The 22362-nt window shown below is 38.0% G+C and overlaps 1 protein-coding gene across 2 annotated transcripts; it reads right to left on the bottom strand.

Moving 5' to 3' along the window:
* Positions 1–3830: 3830 nt before the first annotated feature.
* On the bottom strand, positions 3831–20619 carry LOC140243853 (hypoxanthine-guanine phosphoribosyltransferase-like). Of its 2 annotated transcripts, none has more exons than XM_072323527.1 (7): positions 20507–20619; positions 17649–17755; positions 16232–16418; positions 13360–13443; positions 12604–12733; positions 9605–9681; positions 3831–8588 (listed from the first exon to the last, which is right to left on the bottom strand). In XM_072323527.1, the coding sequence occupies exons 1-7, from the start codon at positions 20579–20581 to the stop codon at positions 8541–8543; spliced, it is 708 nt and encodes a 235-aa protein (XP_072179628.1). In that variant the 5' UTR covers positions 20582–20619; the 3' UTR covers positions 3831–8540. The 2 variants fall into 2 exon arrangements, with proteins under 2 accessions (XP_072179628.1, XP_072179629.1); XM_072323528.1 differs by lacking the exon at positions 20507–20619 and adding an exon at positions 20165–20261.
* Positions 20620–22362: the final 1743 nt, after the last annotated feature.

The raw sequence follows: 22362 nt of genomic DNA, 5'->3' as shown, positions 1-22362 counted from the left end.
ATAATGAAAAGCCTCTTATGAAATATGAAAGAGCATGTAATTTTAAGAAGGATTCAATGCTTATTTGATGAAAATTGGTTTTCAAATGGCCGAGATATCCACAAAAGTGCTGATAATAAAAGGCGACATGCCACAACTTTATTAAGATCTCTTTGTTTCACCTTGTTTTTTAAAATCTCAGCCATTTCAAAACCGATTTTCATCGAATAAACTTTTGATACCCATTAGAACTGCATGCTCTTTGACATCTCATAGAGTGATTTCTGAATATCTCGCAAAACGTTAAAGGCTAAATCCTCACCTCAACCAGAACTGTACACACCCTTTAAGAGTCAGATTTCTTTCATGTGTTTATATGCCCCATCATTATTTTACACATTGCTTTGATAATAATTATTTTATATCGAGGGTTCATAATATTATGGGGTGTTATGTTTACTTGGTTTCGTTATTTTGCTTTCAATCTGAGCCGGATTGTCAATCTGGTCAACAAACCTGGGATCGACATAAAAATCAAGAAAGGATAAAATTACCCCTCCCTCCTGAGAAAGGGGATTTCTTTCTCTTCTTCTTCTTCTTCTTTTCTCTCTCTCATTCTCTCTCTCTCTCTCTCTCTCTGTTGTTGTTGTTGTTTTATTTCAAATAGCCAGAAAATAGAGTTCTGACTGAGGTAGATTTGGCTGAATGCCTCGTTTGGTCACAAATCTTCTTTTTTTTTCTTCTTCTTTTTCTTTTTCTTCTTCACCAGGTGGTTGAGATGAGGATTGGGCTTTTATTTTTCTGCGAAATACCAAGGAACCACTTATGAAATAATACAGAGCATACCATTCTAAGAGAAATTCAAAGTTTATTTCATGAAAATTGGTTTTGAGATGGCTGAGATATCCAAAAACAAAGTAAAGGAAAGCAATCCAAATAAAATGTGGGTCCCACCACTTATAAGGATCACTTTGTTTTGGATATCTCAGCCATTTCAAGACAAACTTTCATCAAATTAACTTTTAATTCCTCTTAGAATATTATGTGCTTTTTCATAATATTATGTCATATTAGACGTTTCTCATTATTTCAATTAATAATCATTATCAAAAGCCCTCGAAATCATAAGTCTCATCTGAACTGAAACTGTACCATCCCTTTAACCTGCTCATGAGGAAAAAAAAAAATGAAAAACCCAATAAGCCAGTTCGGAGTTCCACTTTGCGCATGAGCAGAAACAGGGTCATTCGGACCAACGGGCATGTTGGTTTTTAAATTTACTGGGATAAGCATCTGTCATGTAATGATTATTCATGTAATCCTTATAAATGCCGCTTGCCAGCACATCCACCTGACAGCAAAAGTGGTATTTGGCAATATCAATAGAAAGAGATTGTCAATACATCCAATGCAAAATAATTAAATGGATGCTTTCTCAAGTGTGAATTGACAGATCATTCTGCTCATCTGGTCTACGCAAGTTTATTCTTTGTTTGAACGGGATTGATGAATGCCATAAATTGTTACGTAAAGCTTATGCATTATGTCGCTCTGAAAACGAGTGAAGTGCCCCTAACCAACTGAGAAAAAGAAAGGTCATTCGTGCCAATGTGCCCATGAGCTAACTCCGAACTGGCTTATTACATGTAATTTTACCTACACTGGGGCTCTTTCACAATAAGCGCTGAAATCAATGGTAGTGTGTGCAATTCATGCAACTGCTCTTAGGGACAACTTTGGGGGATTAATAAATCCTCAGAAGTTAGGAACTGCTCCACTAGGCCATTTTGGGAATAGTAATATACATGCATTGCTATATACTAGCCACAATGTTATAGAAAACATCTCCAGTGTGAGTCCCTCTTTTCCAATAATGCAACTATTTGAACAATTTATTCGATAAGTATATATGTACATTTATTGTTGTAATACATTGCACGTTTTGTTTTCTTTGTTTTCTTTATCTGTATCGATAACAAACGTGGGTGTGTCATAGAAAATAAAATTTCATTTGAACTGAATGAAATTGAATGTCTGTGTCCCTCCAAGCAGTGAACCCAAAGTTCACTGCTTGGCTCAATATTAGTAGTTTCCATGTTGGTGAAACAGGGCCCAGAAGTTTAACAGACTGAGAGATTAAAAAACAAACAAACAAACAAACAAACAAACAAACAAACAAACAAACGTAAATAATTGTGATACGCACACAATCTTGCACACACGCACACACACACACACACGCGCGCGCACACACACACACACACACACACACATACGTACTTGCAATATTTTTTGCAAAGAGAACAATATGTTTAACTGAACCCAGATACTGGAATGACCTCCCTCAAGATATTACTTCTTTCTTATCCTTATTCACCTTCAAACGGAAATTAAAACAGTGATTTCTTAGTGGATACACCCTACCAGGCTTTTAACAATTTTCTTTTAATATTTCCAGTCTTTTGTACTCATCCTCACCACTAAGTAATGATTTAATGGTAACGATATAACATATATGATTATTTTTCCAAACATGGCGAAATCTTTACAGTCTGTTGGAGCAATATACAATCCATGTGGTCCATTAGTTCATTCTTCATATTGATTTTTGTACAAGAATAATTCTAGTTGGTCAAGATAAACATATCCGCTCTCCGTATAATTCCACGCCTATGAATTTGGGGACCCACAATTTTAAAAGCGTTATAGCTTTTATGTAGGCCCATCATACCAATTTCCTTGTGACACCTTTATATCATGACTTACCGTGTATGACCATATACATTTTGTGTTCAGTATGTCCTGTTTCATTTTCTTCAATCAAAAGACATGGTTGTATATATTTTGTTTTACTTGTTGTATCATACAGTCAATTATTTTGTAATTTCACTGAGAAAGTGGAAATATGAAAAAAAAAATTGAACTGAACTGAACTGAACGTACTGAACAAGTACACAGAACACACACTCAAACATAGACGCAGAGCTTGCGCTCTTTACAGTTCTGTATTTCCTGTCTTTTAGTCTTTTCCATCTTCCTGGTCGATGTGGGGTCAAGGCAAGCGATTGTATTGTTTCTATTGGCCCCCATTATTCAGTCATGTATAACGTACATAGTGTACGATGCCATGATAAAAGTCAATTCGCATTGTTTTGTGGAAATACATGTAGGCCTACAGTGTCTCACGCACACACGCACACACACACATATATAAAATCATGTATATATACACACACTGGATGCTACACACACTAATGCTTGTTCCTCCGCTGAAAAACACGCGCGTATGGCAATACACTTGTATTCAATCTTTTGGTTTTCATTTCCATACAATTTATTGGGGCACTCTTCTCAAAACTTTTGTACTTAATTTTTCATCCTTTTCAACACAACTGTGACAGAAAATAAAACAGTAGGCGCTGCTCTTGTCTCTTAGTCAATCATACACACTTTTATTGCAATCTCCTACAAGGGCTGACACACGTATAGGGCCTTTGCCTGTATAACTAACTTTGACAAGATTTACAAAACAATGTCATTCATGTTACACAGTTGAGGGCATTGGCATGACAGGTGAATGGCCTGCAGGTGTTCTTTATCTATGGCAAAACAGCACAATGTAGTGAGAAGGATGGTGTAATATAACTTTTTTTTTTGTGAAACTACAGTCAACTTCCTGTAAATCCAAAGGGACCAGAGAAAATACATAATTCGAATTAAGGTAGATGAAGACTTGCATAATAGAATCAACATGTACGTTTATATGTAACCTGGCTCTCTCTCTCTCTCTCTCTCTCTCTCTCTCTATATATATATATATATATATATATATATATATATATATATATTAAACTCGGCCAAATTTTGACTCGTGGGGGCGACTGCAGGGGTGGAGAGAAGCTGCAGGCGGGTCTCTTTTCAAGGACTGGTTAAGTAACGCTTTCTCACCCTTCGCTCTTTCCCTCTCTCTCTCTCTCTCTCCCTCTCTCTCTCTCTCTCACTCTCTCCTGCACCGTTGCACCCTTTATCTCTGTCCCTGAAAAAAAAATGAAATACTGTAAAATAAAACAACCCGAATTTGTCTGTTGACTTTGAGTTCTGCTGCTTCTTTGTCAGAGACATAATCTATCAAGCACTGTTTTTTTCCACGGTTCCTTTTATACAGTGGAAACTCGATATAAAAAGATCTGATATACTAGTAACAAAATACCTGATATGACAAACTAATTTCTCTAGTCCCAATGAATTTATTTCCTTTGTTTTGTATTGTTTGACTACTGATAAACAAACTGCCTAATACAATGAAACCCCGTTATAACGAGGTCCGTGGGACCGGCGATATTACCTCGCTATAACCGGTACCTCGTTATAACCGAACTCGTTATAACGGGGTTTCACTGTATAAAGAGCCAATTGTCTTGGGCTCAAGGATCTCGTTATACTGAGTTTTCACTGTATGACCACTAAGTAAGACACCTTCACTCCAGCTTTCATTTGCGACACCTTTGTGGTATTATTTTCCAACAATGAAATGCATACCATAACATTTTGTGTGTGCACGCGCGCGTTTGTGACTTAAAAACAAAAAGTAAAACAAGTAAAGTTCCCTTCCATATGATCTGATTTTCAAATAATATACTGGGTATAGGGACAGTTTTCACTATTAAGGTACACAGCATGCATCTTTCTTATGTTAAAGCTATAACACAAACACAGCATTGCAAAAATCTACTTGATTTAAAAAAGAGAAAGAACAAAGAAAACAGGTGGGGATGTGAAAATAAGAGGGAAAAGAAATCAAATGAAATAGCAGCAAAAAAAAAAACAAAACAAAACAAGTTGCTTAAGCAAAAGCAGTGGCATAGACCTCCCAACCTTTCTGACTGTATATTTGGTTTGAAAGTTGGAAAGAAAGCAGTTCCCATAGGAGTGAGTAGTAGAATTATCAAAGAAAAAGGGAAATTCCTATTTAAACAAGAGCTGGTAATACATGTACTCAAAATTCAGATTCTTTCCTCCAAAGTCAGAATGGTTGCGAGGTCTGAATGACATGTTGAAAGCAAGAGTCATGTAAACCAAGAGCAAAGCATCTTCATCCAGATGAACATAGAATTTTGTCTTTTTCCTTTCTGACTGGAGGATCACTCCGAGGTAAACTGCCCAGCAGTAGCACATACAAACTGTACATTGTATTCACTTTTGAGGTCAGACAAACACTGGTTCAGGCCGTGTGCCACACACTTCTATCGATGCACACCATTCACTTTTTTCGATCTTTTGTCCTTTTCAGCAATTTTTCTTAACATGCGACTCTGATGAGATAAACAGTAAACTAAGCCCAAGATTGACATGCAACTACATGTACCTTACATTACCATTGTGTGTTAGCAGATTTGTTGCGATAGTCTAACAAATGAAAAAATTTGGCCACCGAATCTCGTCACAATTTCAGCATTTTGGCTGCTCCAAAATTTGGTTCAGCACTCTTCCCAAACAGAAGTTTTCTCATTATCTCAATTAGTGTATTAAAGAGCATCGACATGCAGCCCTTGTTCGCCAAATATCAACAGGGCTCTTGGAAAAACTCGGCAACAGCCTGGATTACATTCAAGCCTATGAAAGGTAACATTCCCAATCATATCCCCAGTTACATTAGGCAAAGAAACTAGACAACAAAAAAAAAAAAAAAGAAAGAAAGAAAAAAAAAAGAATTATCCAGGGTGTGCGATACAGTTGCGAGAGGTGTTCTTTGATCAGTTTTTTCAAGGCCTCAGTTTTGCCTTTTGAGTCGCATACACAATCCCTCTTTTTCATCTCTTCAATTTTTCTTTTTTAAATTTCAAATCAAGCTTGTCTATGACACTAGATGTGTACGAACATTGAAAAAACAAAAAACAAAACAAAACACACACAAACCAACCTGAATATAAATATTCCTTTAAACACATGATTCCTCACTTTATTTGAGAAATTTCACTCAAACTGATGTCTGCTTATTATTCTGTGACACACAGAGCGCAACCCTTTCAAACCAACAATCTAACTTTCCTCGCCGAGTGCCATTCCACACCTCACACTGAGATACCAGAATATATATCAGGCATATATATCTACAGTACATCAAATAAAAACAGTGAAACAAGTATACATTGTAGTATCACCTACACGATAAGAAATGAACAATTTCCTTCCTGAGGTTAATCTATTTTGACCTTGCCAATGTGTACTAAAAATAGTTAAATCTTTTCAGCTACACCAGGTTTTGGTATTACCATTTTTTTTTCATTTATTCATTCAAAGAGTTTATTGTAGCATTTCTATGTAGCCAATCAAGACAACAAAAGCTTATACATGTAGGTCAATGGTTGAAACATGCCACAGATGAAATGATTTACTATGTATCTACATAAACCAACTGGAGAATACAATGTACAAGTAAGTTGGGACATGTATGACACAATGAGATACATACTAACCCTTGTGTGTGAATGGACAGTCAAACTACCTTTGTATCTTTCAAGCAACAGTGGCAAAACAAGCAACTATACACTAGAAAAGCACTCAGAGAGCACAGACCTCCGCCAAGATGCTATTTTCTGCCAATACATTGTATTGTGATTTTCACCCTATAATATACATGTAGTCCTACATTCATATCATCTGCATTATTAGATTTCTCGATGATCAACACATACCCTCACTGCTGACTTGTCCAGCTATCGCTGCCTTTGCCATACTTCCTGGCATACAGTGCAATGGTTCTGAGAGTCACAAAAGCAAGTGTTCCATCCAGTGTTCTGCATAATGGACCCTACCAATGATAAAGACCCCTTCAAAAAATTTGAACACATTCCTGGAAGGTGTTTCATAAAGCTGTTATTAAAGTTACAAATGACTTAAGAATGACTGGTGATCAGTTCTTGTGCTGAATTATTGAACTTCTGGTAAGTATAGCACATCAGAACATGTTCCAGTCATTCTTAGGTCATTTGTAACTTTTAAGAACTGCTTTATAAAGCAACCCCCTAGATCCAAAGGATGATCTGCATCTTCACCAAAATTTTATCAAATGTTCCTTGTGTCACTACCAACTTTTCCTGAAAATTTCATTCAAATACCTTGTACTTTCATAACTTTTGAGTTAGTACACAAAGAGACAGACAAACAATCAAGCCAATGCTGGAAAAAATGTAACCATGGGCCATCTGTCACAGACAGTTGGTGGAATGACGTTGCATTGGACAGATTACAGTACAAAGTCGAGCTGCAGTTATGTGCATATCCAATCCAGAAGAGCAAAATGACCTTGTACCGCTGTGGTATCTTTCACAGCACAACGCCAGCACACGCACAACAAGAGCATGGATTTTTTTTTCACCCCTTTCAGATATGTGTAACCCATTCACAAACAGACCGCATTACATGTACTGCCGAAATGGAGAAACTGCAAGCATAGTAGAAATGAAAGTCTCTGAGACTGGCTTACTACTCGGGGAGATTTAGCAAGAATTCTTCTCTTGATACACCCTTACTTTCTACGTACACTACAGCACACACAAACATGGAACCTTTCCCCCATATTTGAAGACTTCTACAATGTTGTATATTACAATAATGAAGCACACAGGGGGAAAAAAAAGACGGGGGGTTGGTGGGAGCATTTGGCTGCAAGTGAACAAACACAATACATGATAATCTTTTTTTCATGGCTGACGTCCTGTGCCAAAATAAGAGAGTTCATTTTTTGTAAATCTTCTGTTACAAAATGATACCCCAATTTTTTTGAAATCTGGCATCTGAGGAAGTTAAATGTTTTAAAAAAAAAAAAAAAAAAAATCATTGGGTTAATCACAAATGTAGCTACCAGTATGGAGCACTGCAAGCAAATTCTGGACCACGGCCAAAACTCTTTCGAGCCCTCTCATTCTTTTGTCCATTCTACAACAATACGGTGAACATGACTACTACTTTTGCTGGGATTTTGAGGAATATTTGAAATTCTAGTCCTCACTTGGAACCAGATGGGTAACACGGGACTGTTACAATAAACTGTAAAGGTGCAAATTTCCACTCATGGCACATCTTGCGGATTATGGTTCTGCCAAGGTACACTGGCCGTCTGTCAATATTTTGGTCTTGTAAAAGATACATACAAAGCCTGTCCTGTGGTTATACCCAATGGTACACCAATAGGCCTGTCTTGTGTATTATGGTTGGGCTGAAGACACACCATCAGCCTTTCTCGTGTATTTCATTTGTGCCAAGGGTACACAAAGAGTCTGTCTTGTCTGTTATTGTTCCGCTAAAGGTACACCGATAAGCATGTCTTGTGTATTTTGGTTGCACTAAAGGAACACTGATAGTCCATCTCTGGTATTTTGAGTGTTTGTCGGCAAGAGAACTCTAGGCGGGATGAATAAGCAATGTTTCTGAGATATCCGCAACAGCACAGGGTTACAAAGTCCACATATGAAATTGCTGAAGATGATGTCCACAGGAGTCCAAGTTGCCTCCTATGCTCGGGAGGGAAATGTACATTGCTGAATCCATACTGTAACTTCTCAGATGGCGTACTTCTTCTTGCCCTCTTCGTTGATGATGCATATGTGCTGAGAAGAGAATGAATAGAAGAATAAAAAATAAATAAAAAAGATGCATCTACATGTATTAGAATACAAGGCTCTAATTTAACAATTCCAGGGTTTCAAATTTAATGACAAACATGTTTTATATAACTTGACCCACCAACATGAAAGCCTTGTCAAATTTTGCAGTCCTCTGATTTTTTTGATTCTGCAGTTTTTTAAGTTTTCTTGACTTTTTAGCTTTCAAAGATAATTTGTCCGATTGCACTTGAAAAAAAAAAAAAAATGTGTATTACAGAAATGGTATTAGCGCTTTGTATCCAGTGGAAAAGGAGCTCTATAAATGTCTACTATTATTATCATTACCGAAAGTGGGCCACCATAGTTTTGGGAAAACAGTCTTTGCAGTCTAGAAGCAGTTTAGAGACATACTGGATTCGTTTGAAACACCAAAGTAACATGCTCCATAAAAGTTGAGGTGTTATCAATTTCAAAACATTCGTAGCTTTGAAATTTTGACATGATGTAGTAAGTAGATATATCACCTTTTTTTTTCTGTGTATTTATCACCCAAATATTCTCATTTTGCAGTTTTTTCAACGTTGATGCCTATGACTTAAGGTACTGGGGCGATAGGTCACACATGTAGTTGACTCTTACTGTGGCAAACTCCCTTGGACTAGAGGATATCACTTTATATCACAATTTTGTCAAATCAGGATTAAAAAACAAACAAACAAACTTTTAATGTCATTAAACTTTGAAATCTCGGGCCTTGAAGATGATTGTTATACTATTTGGGTTTGCTACATCAGTGCTCTACATTAAAAGACTCCACTGTACAGAAATGTTGATTTTCATTTAAACAAAGCTAATAATTACACAATGTCTCCTGCATTTTTCACTACCTTCTACCAAAGCAATGAAATGAGAAATAAGTACTATTCCTCCTCAGGAGAGAAGTAAGCAATTTCCCACCATGGATTACTATAATTATAAAGCACACTGTTATGATTGGAAATATCATGTGGTGTACTCACTCCCAAATCCCTGAAGTACTCATTGTAGTCTAGAGCATATCCAACCACAAACTTGTCTGGAATTTCAAATCCACAATCTGCCAAGGGGAGAAAGTCAATGCAAACACAAAAATAAATGTCAATATGACAGACATATATAATAATCCATGTAGAGATCAGATTAATATATATATTACATCCAAAAGGTCTGAGAATGCTAATGATGCAATCTCTCTTTGGTACGGTACTCCTGTACAAAATGGTAAAGAACTATCTTAATGCTAATGATGCAATCTCTCTTTGGTACTGTACTCCTGTACAAAATGGTAAAGAACTATCTTAAAATGAAACATCACCACACAATTTGATTAAAAACTTGATGGAAGTCATGAAATTTTTCATTTATCAATATTATCAATAAAAATATGTCTTGCACTCCACTATGTAGTATAGGCAACTTGTTCATGATATAACAAATTATAACTTTAACTCATCTTAGTCCCCCCCCCCAAAAAAAAAAAAAAAGTTTACACAAAGTTTAATATACATATAATGTCACATAATCACATACCAAAAGTGAAATAAAATATTTTGCTGGCAATTTCCCAACACATAATTAAGCTTTTAAATGGGGAATCATTTTGAACAAATGATGATAGAGTTAGAGTAAAGATTAGGGTTAGGGTAAGGTTTAGGTTACAGTTTAGGTTAGGGCTAGGATTAACATTAGGGTTAGGGTCAGGGGAAGGATCAGGGGTACAACTGTCCCAGACCCAAGTTCAACTGTTATCCACTGCTGAAAAGTTGCTGGAGTCTGTAGGGCTGGCAAAAATCTATTTCCATCGATATGATCCAACATAGGATAAAGTTCATTTTCAAATGTATTGGACACTAGCATTTTCAATTTTGTTTTGTATTCTTTTTTTTTTAATTACATGAGTCCAAAGTCAGAAAAAAGGAGTGATTCACTGAGGAGTAGGAGTACGGGAATTCCATGGTTGCGATTTTTGGTCATGTTTTGAAAGCTCCACCACAGCTGTAGCTATGTACATCACGTCTTACTCATCCTGACTGGGATTACTCATGTTTGACCTTGGTCTTGAAATGGTCATAAGAAATACTACAACTAAACAGAAAAAGAATAAGGAATTTGAAGTCTACTTTAAAAGCAAAACATTATATTTGTGATGTGTGACATTGAAAAAATGGAGCAAACTTTAATTACAGCAGACTACAAATGTACCTATGTATCTAAATATCATTAAGACAGGAAAATCTGAACAGGCCAAAAAATCAGTGTCCTGCATATTCATGCATGCACTTGTAATCTTCTCTTGAATTTGTAACTTTCATTGGAGTTGACCACTACCAATGAGCATACACTTCAACGCATGTTTCCTAATCAGTGCTATTCATGATCTTTTACTAGTAATATGTATCCCGGTGGGCAGCGAATGAATCAAGCCACCCATAAATCCCCGCACTACTGCGTCTTTAAATCAGGGAGCTCACGATAGCTAGAAATTACTCAGCCAGCAACAGAGAACATACATGTTTTGATCTGACTGAAGCCAACAGAACTACAAACAAAAAATGTTGCACCATGTCTCAATCTTTGACAGTGACTGTGAAGAAGAATGAGTGGAAGTTGGTAGGCTCAAGGGGGTCAAAGGTTAAGTCCTTATCATCCTTGCTACTAAAAATCTGAGTGACTGAAAACAAAACCTACACCAGATCTATAATACTGACGTGTCAATGACACAAGTGTTTACTCAATAACTGGAGTGCATATCCTTTATCTACGTGTATTTTACCCCTTTTAATTTCGATGGATGAAACGTTGTTGCCAAAGAACCATTTATAAAAATCTACTTGTAAGGTAAACTCATTGATGCCATTTGTTGATTGATAAAACTAAACATAATGTTCTGTCCAATTTCTCAATGCTTCAGTGGTTTTGTAAGAAGCACATTTAATTTTCAATAATATGACAGATGATTACTGCATTAGGCAAAGTGACAGGAAAACAGATATTCTTCATTATTTGGCTGGTAGTAATAATGAACCACCGAAGAAAGAAGTACACAAGCTACATGGTAATATTTTTCTAAAATCTGAATCAAAATTTTTAACATATCCCTTTAACAAATAGGTCTATTTGCTCTGTGTGTGTGTGTGTTTTTTTTTGTTTTTTTTAAAAGTAAAACAATGACTGACTTTTTTACAAGTGCTTTTTGACACTGTCTTACATACACCATGTTTATATAACCTGCTAACTATGATGGTCCAAGTGGGGTGTCCTTACCATTGAGTACACAAACATATGCAATCTAACCAAATGATTTCTTGTGATTAGGACCGTCATACTAACTTTTAAGTTAGCAAACTACAAATTACATTCATACAGCAGGGTGGCCCACGAGGGATTTCAGAATGTTGCTGCAACATGATCAAATTCTTGTACAAAATCCTCAAAAGCCAGCAACACGTTGTGCCACATCCTCATGAATTTGCAACAAGCTCAAAATGAAATGTATTAACATGTGTGAAAAACATGTGCAAAACATAGGAAACATCAAACTACCTGGTACTGAGACATTTGTGTGCAAAACACGAGAGAGAACAATGAATGTAAGCCACAAAAAAAAGAGATAAACTGCACAATATTGTGTACTATGTGCTCATGATGTGTGCTCCATGCACATACAATTTCTGCAATATTCTCAGATTCTGAGCTTGCAACATGCTCAAATTTGAAGTTATGCACCACCCTGATACAGTCCCTTAACTCTAATTTACAGGTGTTTTAGGTACTGTTATCATTGAAATTACAAGTAGCTCACTAGAATTTAAACGTAAGTTTGGGGAACTCCCTGTCAGCCTAACTGAAGTACAAAAAATATTTGTGCATATGCATGTTAGTCCAAGTGGAATCACATTACACAAAAGTGTACAAATATTAAAGCGCCGATACGTTACTATTATTTTACGTGATATAACGTGCACACACTAACACTTACAGTCTGGCCGGTAGCCGATACTCCTTGGCGTTCGCTTGACGAGCAGGCTGCAGACTTTTATCATCTTCGGGTTGTAGCCCCCGACGATCTTCAGTAACCTCTGCATGGTGTGACCCGTGTCGATGATGTCCTTCGGCGGAGACGGGGAAATGGCGGGAAGGAAGTGTCATGACTAAATGTGAGATCGAGGCTGTCACCACATTACTGATCAAAACCATGATAACCCGTTACCACTTCAGTCTTCACTTTTGAAATGTTGTTTGATTGTCTATATCTGGTTTTCTACTCTTCAAATTTTGTTTTCTTTATTTTTTGCTTCCCCTAGGCTGTCAAATTTTCTGCTGGCAATACAGTTTAATTTGTTCTCCTTCTTAATGGATCTCCTTATAACTGTTAAAAAAACCCAACAGAACTTCTGAGCTGTGGATGAGTCTAAAATCATGCATTTTTGTTGTTGTTCTTGTTGTTAGACATATCTCCAAACTATCAAAGAAACACCAACAGAGATCCTCAGTAAGAAATGATCTTTGGTATGTTCTGGAGGTCAGGTGTTTAACTCAAGGTTTGGGCTGGAAAGCAGGTAAAAGCACCATATAAATCAATAGCTGTCATCTATTCTCTCCCCCCCCCCCCCCCCACCCCAACCCGCCCTGCCCTAAAACCTGGCAATGATTACATACAAGTTGTACCAACTTTGCAAAAATTCACAGCACTGCATAAGATCACTGCACTGCACTACATGGTTCCTGCGCTTACCTCTACAATAAGGACGTTCTTGCCTTCCAAGTCTGTGAGGTTGTCGCCCCCGACGACGCGAATCTCTCCTGTCGACTTGTCATTCTGTAGAGACCATTTGGGGAGAGGGGCAAGGGTAGAATAATATTATGTTGCATTATCTCTTTTTCAAGTACTGAAAAAAACAACAACAAACATGCACATTTGAGATCCAAACTAATTTTGTTGCAAGCTCAGCAAGGAAGCTCATACCATATTGTAAGTGCCCGTTTCATAAAACTTGTCATCAGTGACAACTACCACATTTCTATGACAAATTTACTCTCAGCCAATCAGATGCAAGGATTTCAGTAGCTTGTCACATCTACGACAACTTGTCACTGATGACAAGTTTTATGAAACGGGCCCCCGAATTCCACTAATGTTCACCAATGTGGTAAATACTTTCAATCAAAACTATAAAATGATATTGTGGTTTGCAGAGGGGCAGAGTAAAGTCAAACCTCCTAATGATGCATAAGATTTTCCCAAACATCTTTATGAACACAGAAGTCATGTTGTTAGCCAAGGCACATTTGTTTATTCATGATATCTGAAAAAGAGGAGGTCTAAAATGCATGAATCTGAATGCTATTTTAGGGAGAAGCTGGCAAAGGGCCAGGGAACATCAAAAACAAATGATATTTTGATGCCATTCCAGAACACCCATTGAATCCAGTGTTAGTTGATGAACTTTGCACTCCACATTCCTGAGAGACAATTTTAAAGGTAAACATAATTTCTATATCATGTCTGCAAAAACTGTTGATTTTTGTTCTAAAATGGACACACACATGTAGGCATAAGAAATATGTGAAATAGTGCTGTGATAACACAATGTCAGTTGGGTAACAAAAAACTGTTGATTTTTGCTCTGAAATGGACATACACATGTAGAAAGGCATAAGAAATATGTGAAATAATGCTGTGATAAAACAATGTCAGTTGGGTGACAACAAAAAAAAAGTGAAATATTAGCTATTTGTATGCCGGCATTATTGCAATCCCAAAGCATATCCAATCATGGTTGCTACATCATGTTTTATAATCGAGAACAAATCCGCCCACAGCAGTATCCACTGATCTTCTGCATCATGAGTGAATCGTATGCAGCATGTTGTGAAATACCGGTACTGCTACGACCTGATCAATTATCATGCAACGTTCCACACTGTACCCACTACTGAACGAGAAGAGTGCTTCAGGTATAAAATTTGTGTACTACTATTGAAATCACTGAACACCTTTGATCCAAAAATACTCCAAAACAACTCTTTATCCGAGCAACTTGCATCAGCCAGACAAGTTTCTTGGTAGACCCTTTCAATATACATGTATGTGACCCGCTACGTACAACAAAAGGATCCTAAAGTCGCTGACGGCTGAGCCGAGAAAATCAAGTTTGAAATCACATCATCAAAATTGGTCAAAACAATCAGATTTCTGTTTTTTGCATAATTTTGTAGTCCAATGTTTTGTCTATCATCTGCCGAAACTTTGAAGCTAAATGATCAAAGAAAAGGCAAGAAATCAGCATTTTTCTGCGCCATGATTTTCCGACTTTCAACATAACAGAATCATGTCCGAAGATTTGGATTTAGTGCCGCAGCTAGAATCCGCCCCTAGCAACGAAGTTATCTTATTGGTCAGTGCGTGGCATCCTGATTACTGATTGGTTGTGTGTAGACCGCTGGTGCTAAGCTTGAATGAACATCGCGGAGGTCCTTAGGAGCATACCTTAATTGTCAAGCGGTGAAAACTGTCTTGCCTCCACTTGATCATGATAGCGTCGGAAGGAAAACTTTGAAGGCGTTTTTCTCGAAACTCTGATTTCCACAACCACTTGACATGCGCTAATAAAATCATCGATATCTCTGCAACCGAGTACTTTTATGAGTTGTGCTATATATGAAATTGAAGTAGAAGAGTAAGGGAATAACGTTATACCATTTGCAGAAAATTTTCCTACCCCGACTTTCGGATCCTTTTGTTGTAGCGGGTCACATGTTGCAAGCTATGATAAATTCAAAATGGTGGAGGATGAATATTGAGCCCTTTTGAGAACTTTGTTTTACCTTCAATGTACTGCCTTTAAACACAGGTGCAGGATTGTTATGCACTGGCAGAAATTTAAATCCTTTGAGCACTCTCAATACCAATGTTTCCTTTTAATGCAAGCCTAACTCATATTCACATGAGTGAAAGAGCTCCTTTATGAAGACACTCTCAATTCATTCAATATTATTTCTGATTTCCGTATTTTTCTGAAAATATGGTAGAGCATACTATCTATGGATTCCCCATTGATGATAAAATTACCTAGCAGCCACTTATAGTTGCTTTATGGAGAACCTTGAAGTCACCCTGCCTGAGGATCACTTACTTCAGTTCTGGGTTTATTACAGATAATACTGCCGCTGGAGTTTTCTTTCTTGTCATACTTCCTATAACCCAGCAAAACTGACATGTGATACCACAACATGTGATGCCAAAACATTGTAATTGATACAGACAATAGACTGTTTAGGCTCAATGTAACATTAGCATGTAAAATGGGTTACTGGGAAGGAAAGATGTGCACATTTGCAAGGACTGTCAAAGCTGTTATTTTCAGGAATGACAAGGTCACAGTTTTGCGAAATGTTGTTTTTGCGATTTGACACCGCAGCTATCACAAGTGCACTTCTGCAAGTCCATTCACTCTGAAATCTTATTGTAAATGGCAATATATTTGCATGTTGTTAAATTCGTAGCCCATTAGTACCGAGTAATTTGCAAAAATCAAACACTCACACACACAGAAAAAAAAATCAGCTTTTACACTATTCTCACACCTCGGAGGGCTTGACCTCACCTCATAGCTCTTGAGGCGGATGAAGTCCACGCGCAGCTGGACCGAGCGGCCGGCGTTCTGGTTCAGCGCCTGAACAAAGTTCAGCAGGTCGGAGCAGAACTTGTAGCCTCCCTTCAAGACGCAGAGTACGACGAGCGAGGAAGCTTCGCCCATGTCGTCCCAAATGTCCCGGGCGAGTCTCTCCGTCCTTTCCAGACAATCAAACGAAAAAGTTACACCATCCATAAGATCCATCATTTCTTTTACATGTTGTTGCAGGGACATCTTTACATCTTTCATAGCTAGGCTTTGTGAATCATATCTCTTTCATTGTTGCTGTTCTTTTTTCCTGAAAGCACAAGGTCACTATGTATGAAGTGCTGGAGCTGCATGAAGATAATCTTTCAAACAGGGCTCTTTTTTTTGGTGGCCCGATGGGGCCACCAAATCATCAATTTCAAATTTTTGGTGGCCTGAGAGAAACATTTGGTGGCCCGAAAAAAACCCCAATGAAAAACATTAAAAGTCCTTTTTTTTTTTTTTTAAATGAGTCAAATATTTAAGTTTTATCATAGTGAGAATTGGAAGCTGGACATATCTACTCATAAATAAACCTCAACATATATTCCGGCGCAAAAAGTTACGAATTTACTGACATACTTTTCAAAAAATTTTGATGGCCCGAGGCGGGCCCATCTCATTAAATCACAGCAAACCAGAGATTTAAGTACTCCCTTTGGAAACCATTACACATCTTCAATGTATCATTTATTGGGTGGGGCATTAGCTAACATGTCATGTCCATAAAATGTCTGCTTCCATTCACAACTGATTTTCTATACTAATAATGACTGGATGTACACATTTTATGTTTCTAGCTACCACGGTATTCCCGCTACATTTCTATCATTAAAATAATCTATGACCTTGTGTTTGAACTACTATGAATCTTCACATGATTGCACTTGCTTGCACTTACGTTGCAAGCACAGCACAGAAGTGTTGATGAGAAAATCACTATGCTACTTTTTACGGTAAACTACTTATTGTACTTCAGAGCAATCCACATCTTTTCTGCCACTAGACTTACAAATTGATATTTCCAGAGACTGTAGAGTAGCACTCCAAAAAGGACTGAATTCAAATATTTCTTCTTCTTTGTTTGTTTTTGGTCGTGGTGGCAAATCAGGATCCAATAATCAGGATACAAACTTCCTGGCAGTGATAACATTGAACTCCCTGTTTTGACAGATCACTTTCGATATTCCCCCCCCCCTCCAAAAAAAAAAAATGAATTAAAAAAAAAAAAAAATGTCAAAGCTTGAAACTTCCTGTAGTCTCAGAGGAAGTATTGTGTGTTTGTTTTGTTTGTCTTTCGGGTTTTATTTTTTAAACAACCATATGTTCCAGAGGCACAGGCCTGTCATCATATCTTTACCTGTCTGCAATGACTCCCTGTGGGACCAGGATCCGGTCCAGGTCCTGCTCATAATGTCTGGGCACACAGAATGTGTTCAGACTGTAGCCCTCGTAGTCATCGGGAATCTGTCAGGAATCAAAAGAGGGATGAATACAAATAATGCATTCTGGTAGAAGAAATGCTTGATATACATGTAGACTGTGATGTGATGTGTCACACAGTACGAATACAAATTTATTTATATATTTATATACATACAGGGGCAAATCCAGGAATTAATAAAGGGGAGGCACCTTTGCAAAACTAAAAGGGGGGGGGGGGGTACACGAACCCCCCATTTTTTCTTTTTCTTTCTTTTGTTTTAACCCCAAATAAATAGGGGGCGCGTGTCCGGTGCGCCCCCCTCTGGATCCACCAGAGATTGATGGATATTCTCTGAGTAGCCTAACAAGACTTCATTATTGGCCAATTTCAAAATTAAGTTAGCCATCAAAATATGTTACAAGGTTCCTACCAAATAATCATTGCAAATCATTTGTAAATAATTTGATTATGTCTGTGATATGATTAAAAAAAATATACAGAGAAAGCAACAGCAATTCTTGTTCATGTACGATAACTTCTTTCCGGGGTGGGGATTATTATGCATCTGTAGAGAAAACAACCTGCCCTTCCAACTATTGCAACATTTGGTTTAGATGACATATTGTCATTTTGGTATCTCTGCACTCTGGCTAACCCCAGCGCAGGGCGCTGTACAGCTGTAACTAGTAACACCGTACGTGTTGGGGTCGCTGGTGCAGTTACACCATTGGCAAACCAAGTAACAGTTTTGTGAATACTGCATATGGACATATTTCTTTTGACACATGAAATAATCATTCCACTTGCATGTGCATAGCATGAAGTTTGAAATAAAAGAACAAAATAAACAAACCCTTGCAACAAACACACATGGATCAATGCACATCAATTGCAAATACAATGTATGAACCTTTTGTAATCTTGCCAATATTATAAAACAAACAAATTAAAAAAATACTCAGAGATAAGAACTTGTAGCAGTCGTTCACACACTTGTCAAATACTGAATTCTGAGATTGATTTATTACCTATATTGATGAGAAAATGTGGAATTTGTAACACAGTTAAACTTCTGTTCTGGCTGCATTTTGATTTTTATCATCTATCACTCAAAGAATGCATACACGGCAGGTTGACTGTGTCTACAGCTGTATGGATAATACTGAAAATGCGTTCTCAGGTGTACACTGTAGGTCATGCGACACAGCTTGCAAGCACGCTCAATTATCATGTAACGTTCTACAAGTACCTACATGTACCAACTTATGATTACTATGACTGGGGGGGGGGGGGGCTTCAGGAACAAGTCTTTCTCTTGAGTCTTATGCATATGAGCAAAATTATTTCATTCTACTCGTGTAGGTCTACACACTGTTCTATGCACTTTTGTCTTGATCTCTGAGTCTGAGTTGAAGTATCGAGTCTTGTAAAATTTTCTCGTTTGAAGACTCCAAAACGACAGATGTTCAAAATGTTGTTTTTTTTTTGTTGTAAAATTCCAACTTTGAGGGCGCTCTTCACAAAAATGACTCGCACAGTCGTGCTGATTTTTTGTGGGCTTGTTCAGCAAGACAAAGTCTTCCAATGTACAAAATATTGAGACATAAACTTATTTCAGTATGGAAGATATGAGCCTCTAAAAATGCCTTTAAAAATACAAAAATTTTGTTTAACCCCATTTTTGGTGACCCTGTGCACGTAAACCGAGGGTCAAACCGGGGTCAAATCTAACTTTTCTTGTACAGGCCATCAAGTTCTACCAATTTGAAGACAATGAACATTCTACCCCAACCAACTAGGCTACAGTGGTCAATCAAAAATGCCAAATTTTATTTATCCTCATTTCTATGACCCTACATTGGTTGCTAGGCAAGGCTGTATCTTAGCAACCATTTGACCTTGGGGCAAAATATTTCAGAGTTTTCCGTCAGACACTCTGGGGAACATTTGGTGCCAATTTAAAGAAAATTGAAGGGGGTCGGGTGACACCCATTGGATGATTTGACGTGGATTGACCCACCTATATCCCTAAAATATTCAGTTCATAACTGTCCAATTCTTCCATGGCTTGCTCGAACTTTGGCTAGAACTTGAAGCTGACGCCATCTCAAAGCAAGATTATAGCAAACAAAAGTTGTCGATTATCCGCAGCGAGTAATGATCGTAGACAATACACGCGTGAATGCAAAAACAGTGTGGCGCGCGCGTCCGCGCTTATTTCGCTTGCCCGACTTAGTTACAATCACTAGGGTCGCGTGGGGTTGACGTCATTATGCATATCATTAGTAAACCGGTCTATTGCCTGAGCTGTCTGAACGCATCAACACCAAAACATGTCATTCATTTCCGGCCATAGAGTGTCTATTTCCCATAGGCCTACATTACATATCCTCTACTTTATTTTACTAGTATTTTATAGTAAACTTGTAGTAGGTAGTGTGGATGCTAACCGAACCGTTGAGAAATGTCATTGCTGTCACGACGAACTTGCTTGTTACAAAATCCCAAGATCTATCCCTTCTTGTTGTATAGAATGCAGCAACACAAGTCAACAACATCACACTACAGTACATTCTCTACTAGTAATTTACTCCACAATTGCAATACAAAACGTACCACCAACAATACACGAGCGATGCGCCATTGTCATTCATTCGCAAGCACATGCATGCCAAAAATAAAGCTGCTTTGAAAACCTCCGCCGCACACCTGGTGCTCTGTGGACGCACATACTGGATTCAGAGAATGTAAAAAAGCTAAACTATGTTTCGACGTTTCAAAAATAAACTTACGGAAATTATGGTCGACATTTTCCTCGATTTCGTTGGAGGCTCACAGTCCGTACTATCGCGCGTTTGCCCGTTCATGTCAGCGCTTTGCGTGTATACATGTACGGTGTGTATTCAAAGTATTCAAGTAGTGAGTGCACAGCAGCTGCGGTAATTCGTAACTGTGCACGTGAACTATGGTAGCGCGGCAAACTCGGGTACATCGATTGGATAGCTGATCTACGAGTAGGGGAAATAGAATGTACGTATCTATCTATAAATTAGATAATTTCAGACATATCTCCAACAAATCAATACTGTGGGATCTAGAATTATATATTTAGATAAAAATACATATTCAGACAAATATTTTTTTTTATCTAAGAGATAAAATTATTGTTATTTAATCTTTGCATCATACCTACATAATAATAGTACCGTCTACACTGAAAGGAAATGAATTGCGCGCGCTTTTTCTTTTTCTTTGCTGTATGAATCCCAGCTGCTTCTCACCGGCACCATGGACCATATAGGTCCATTTTCTCACCGACCTAAGTAGGTCCATGCTCCGAGCCCAAGGCTATCTCTCTCCCTCTCTGGCCTTCCTACCCACCTCCCTGTTTTTAAACACATAGCGCTATCTTTTATGTGTGTGTTACCACAGTAACTCTAATTGTATGTTCTGTCGTGGCTTTCAAGGCCTCGTTTTCATAAGGACAAACTCAGTGGCGGATCCAGGAGGGGGCGTATCGGGCGCGCCCCTCTTTATTTATTTAATTGTTTGGGTTAAAAAAAAAATGGGGGGGGGGGGGCGTGCGCCCCCTTTTATTATGTAAAGGGGCCCCTCTTTACGGAATTCCTGGATCCGCCCCTGCAAACCCCTCTGCAGAATCTGGACAAAACCCATAGAGCTAAAACCCTAACAACTCACAAGAGCGTTGTGCTTTTACGTGTTCTTCATTCGCGTTTTGCGACCTCTTGAAAAGCTCTGGCGAGCAATCAACTAAATGAAAAATAAAAACAGATAAATAGATAGGCCGTAAACAAACATATTCAAACAACAACAACAACAACAACAACAACAACAACAACAACAACAACAACAACAACAACAACAACAACAACAACCGTCTTGACGATTCCCTGACTGGGACGCGTTTGTTCGAAGCATGCACGGCTCCGGAGGGGTGGGGAGTGGGGGCTCAGGTCCCACATCATTTATTTGTTGTTTAAACAGAAGAAATAAAGAGGGGGAAAAAAAGATGAAACCCGGAAGTAGCACCAGAAATATTGTGTGCCCCCCCCACCCCTTTACAGAATTCCTGGATCCGCGCCCCAGCAAGGTAGGCCTGTACTTATGGCTTTTGAAAATGAGAGCCCTCCATGGAGATTCTTCCAATCGAAGGGGGGGGGGGATTGATGCTATGACCAATGAGCACTCAAAATTGTACAAAATTGATACCCCCTCCCTCCTCCCCCCCCAAAAAAAAAAAAAAAAAAAAATCGGGCTCGGAAGACATAATCTATTCTGATGGGAACCAAGTTTAGAGAACAAAAATTTTATAAGAAAAGAAGTGCTTCCAAGAAATTCAGCTTCTTATTGCCAAAGTGAAGAGCACAACTTTCTACAATAGGGATCACAACATTTAGCCCAATAGGAATTATCGAGGTAAAAGGGGAATGGTCCCCCCCCCCCTCCGAAAGAATATGTAATCTCCGTAAAACCACGAGAGTTGCAATTTTAGTACGATTATTTCTTTTTTGTCAGACTCAAAAATGTGTAAATTGAAAGTGATGACAATTAAAGGGATGATACAGTATTTGTAGAGATGAAAATTTGGCTTTCACTTTTTGCGAGATACCAAGAAAACACTTATGAA

This window comes from Diadema setosum, chromosome 20 (assembly GCF_964275005.1).
Source record: "Diadema setosum chromosome 20, eeDiaSeto1, whole genome shotgun sequence".
Taxonomy (NCBI): Eukaryota; Metazoa; Echinodermata; class Echinoidea; order Diadematoida; family Diadematidae; genus Diadema; species Diadema setosum.
The sequence above is the reverse complement of the archived record's forward strand: the minus strand, read 5'-3'. Positions and strand labels throughout refer to the sequence as shown.

Excerpts from the sequence above, each read along its gene's own strand:
- LOC140243853 (XM_072323527.1), bottom strand. The coding sequence starts at position 20,581 with ATGAACGGGCAAACGCGCGATAGTACGGACTGTGAGCCTCCAACGAAA. Across the intron at positions 16,419-17,648 it reads CAGGGAGTCATTGCAGACAG|GACGGAGAGACTCGCCCGGG; the intron begins GTAAAGATATGA and ends TTGTCTGGAAAG. Across the intron at positions 12,734-13,359 it reads AGAACGTCCTTATTGTAGAG|GACATCATCGACACGGGTCA; the intron begins GTAAGCGCAGGA and ends TCTCCGCCGAAG.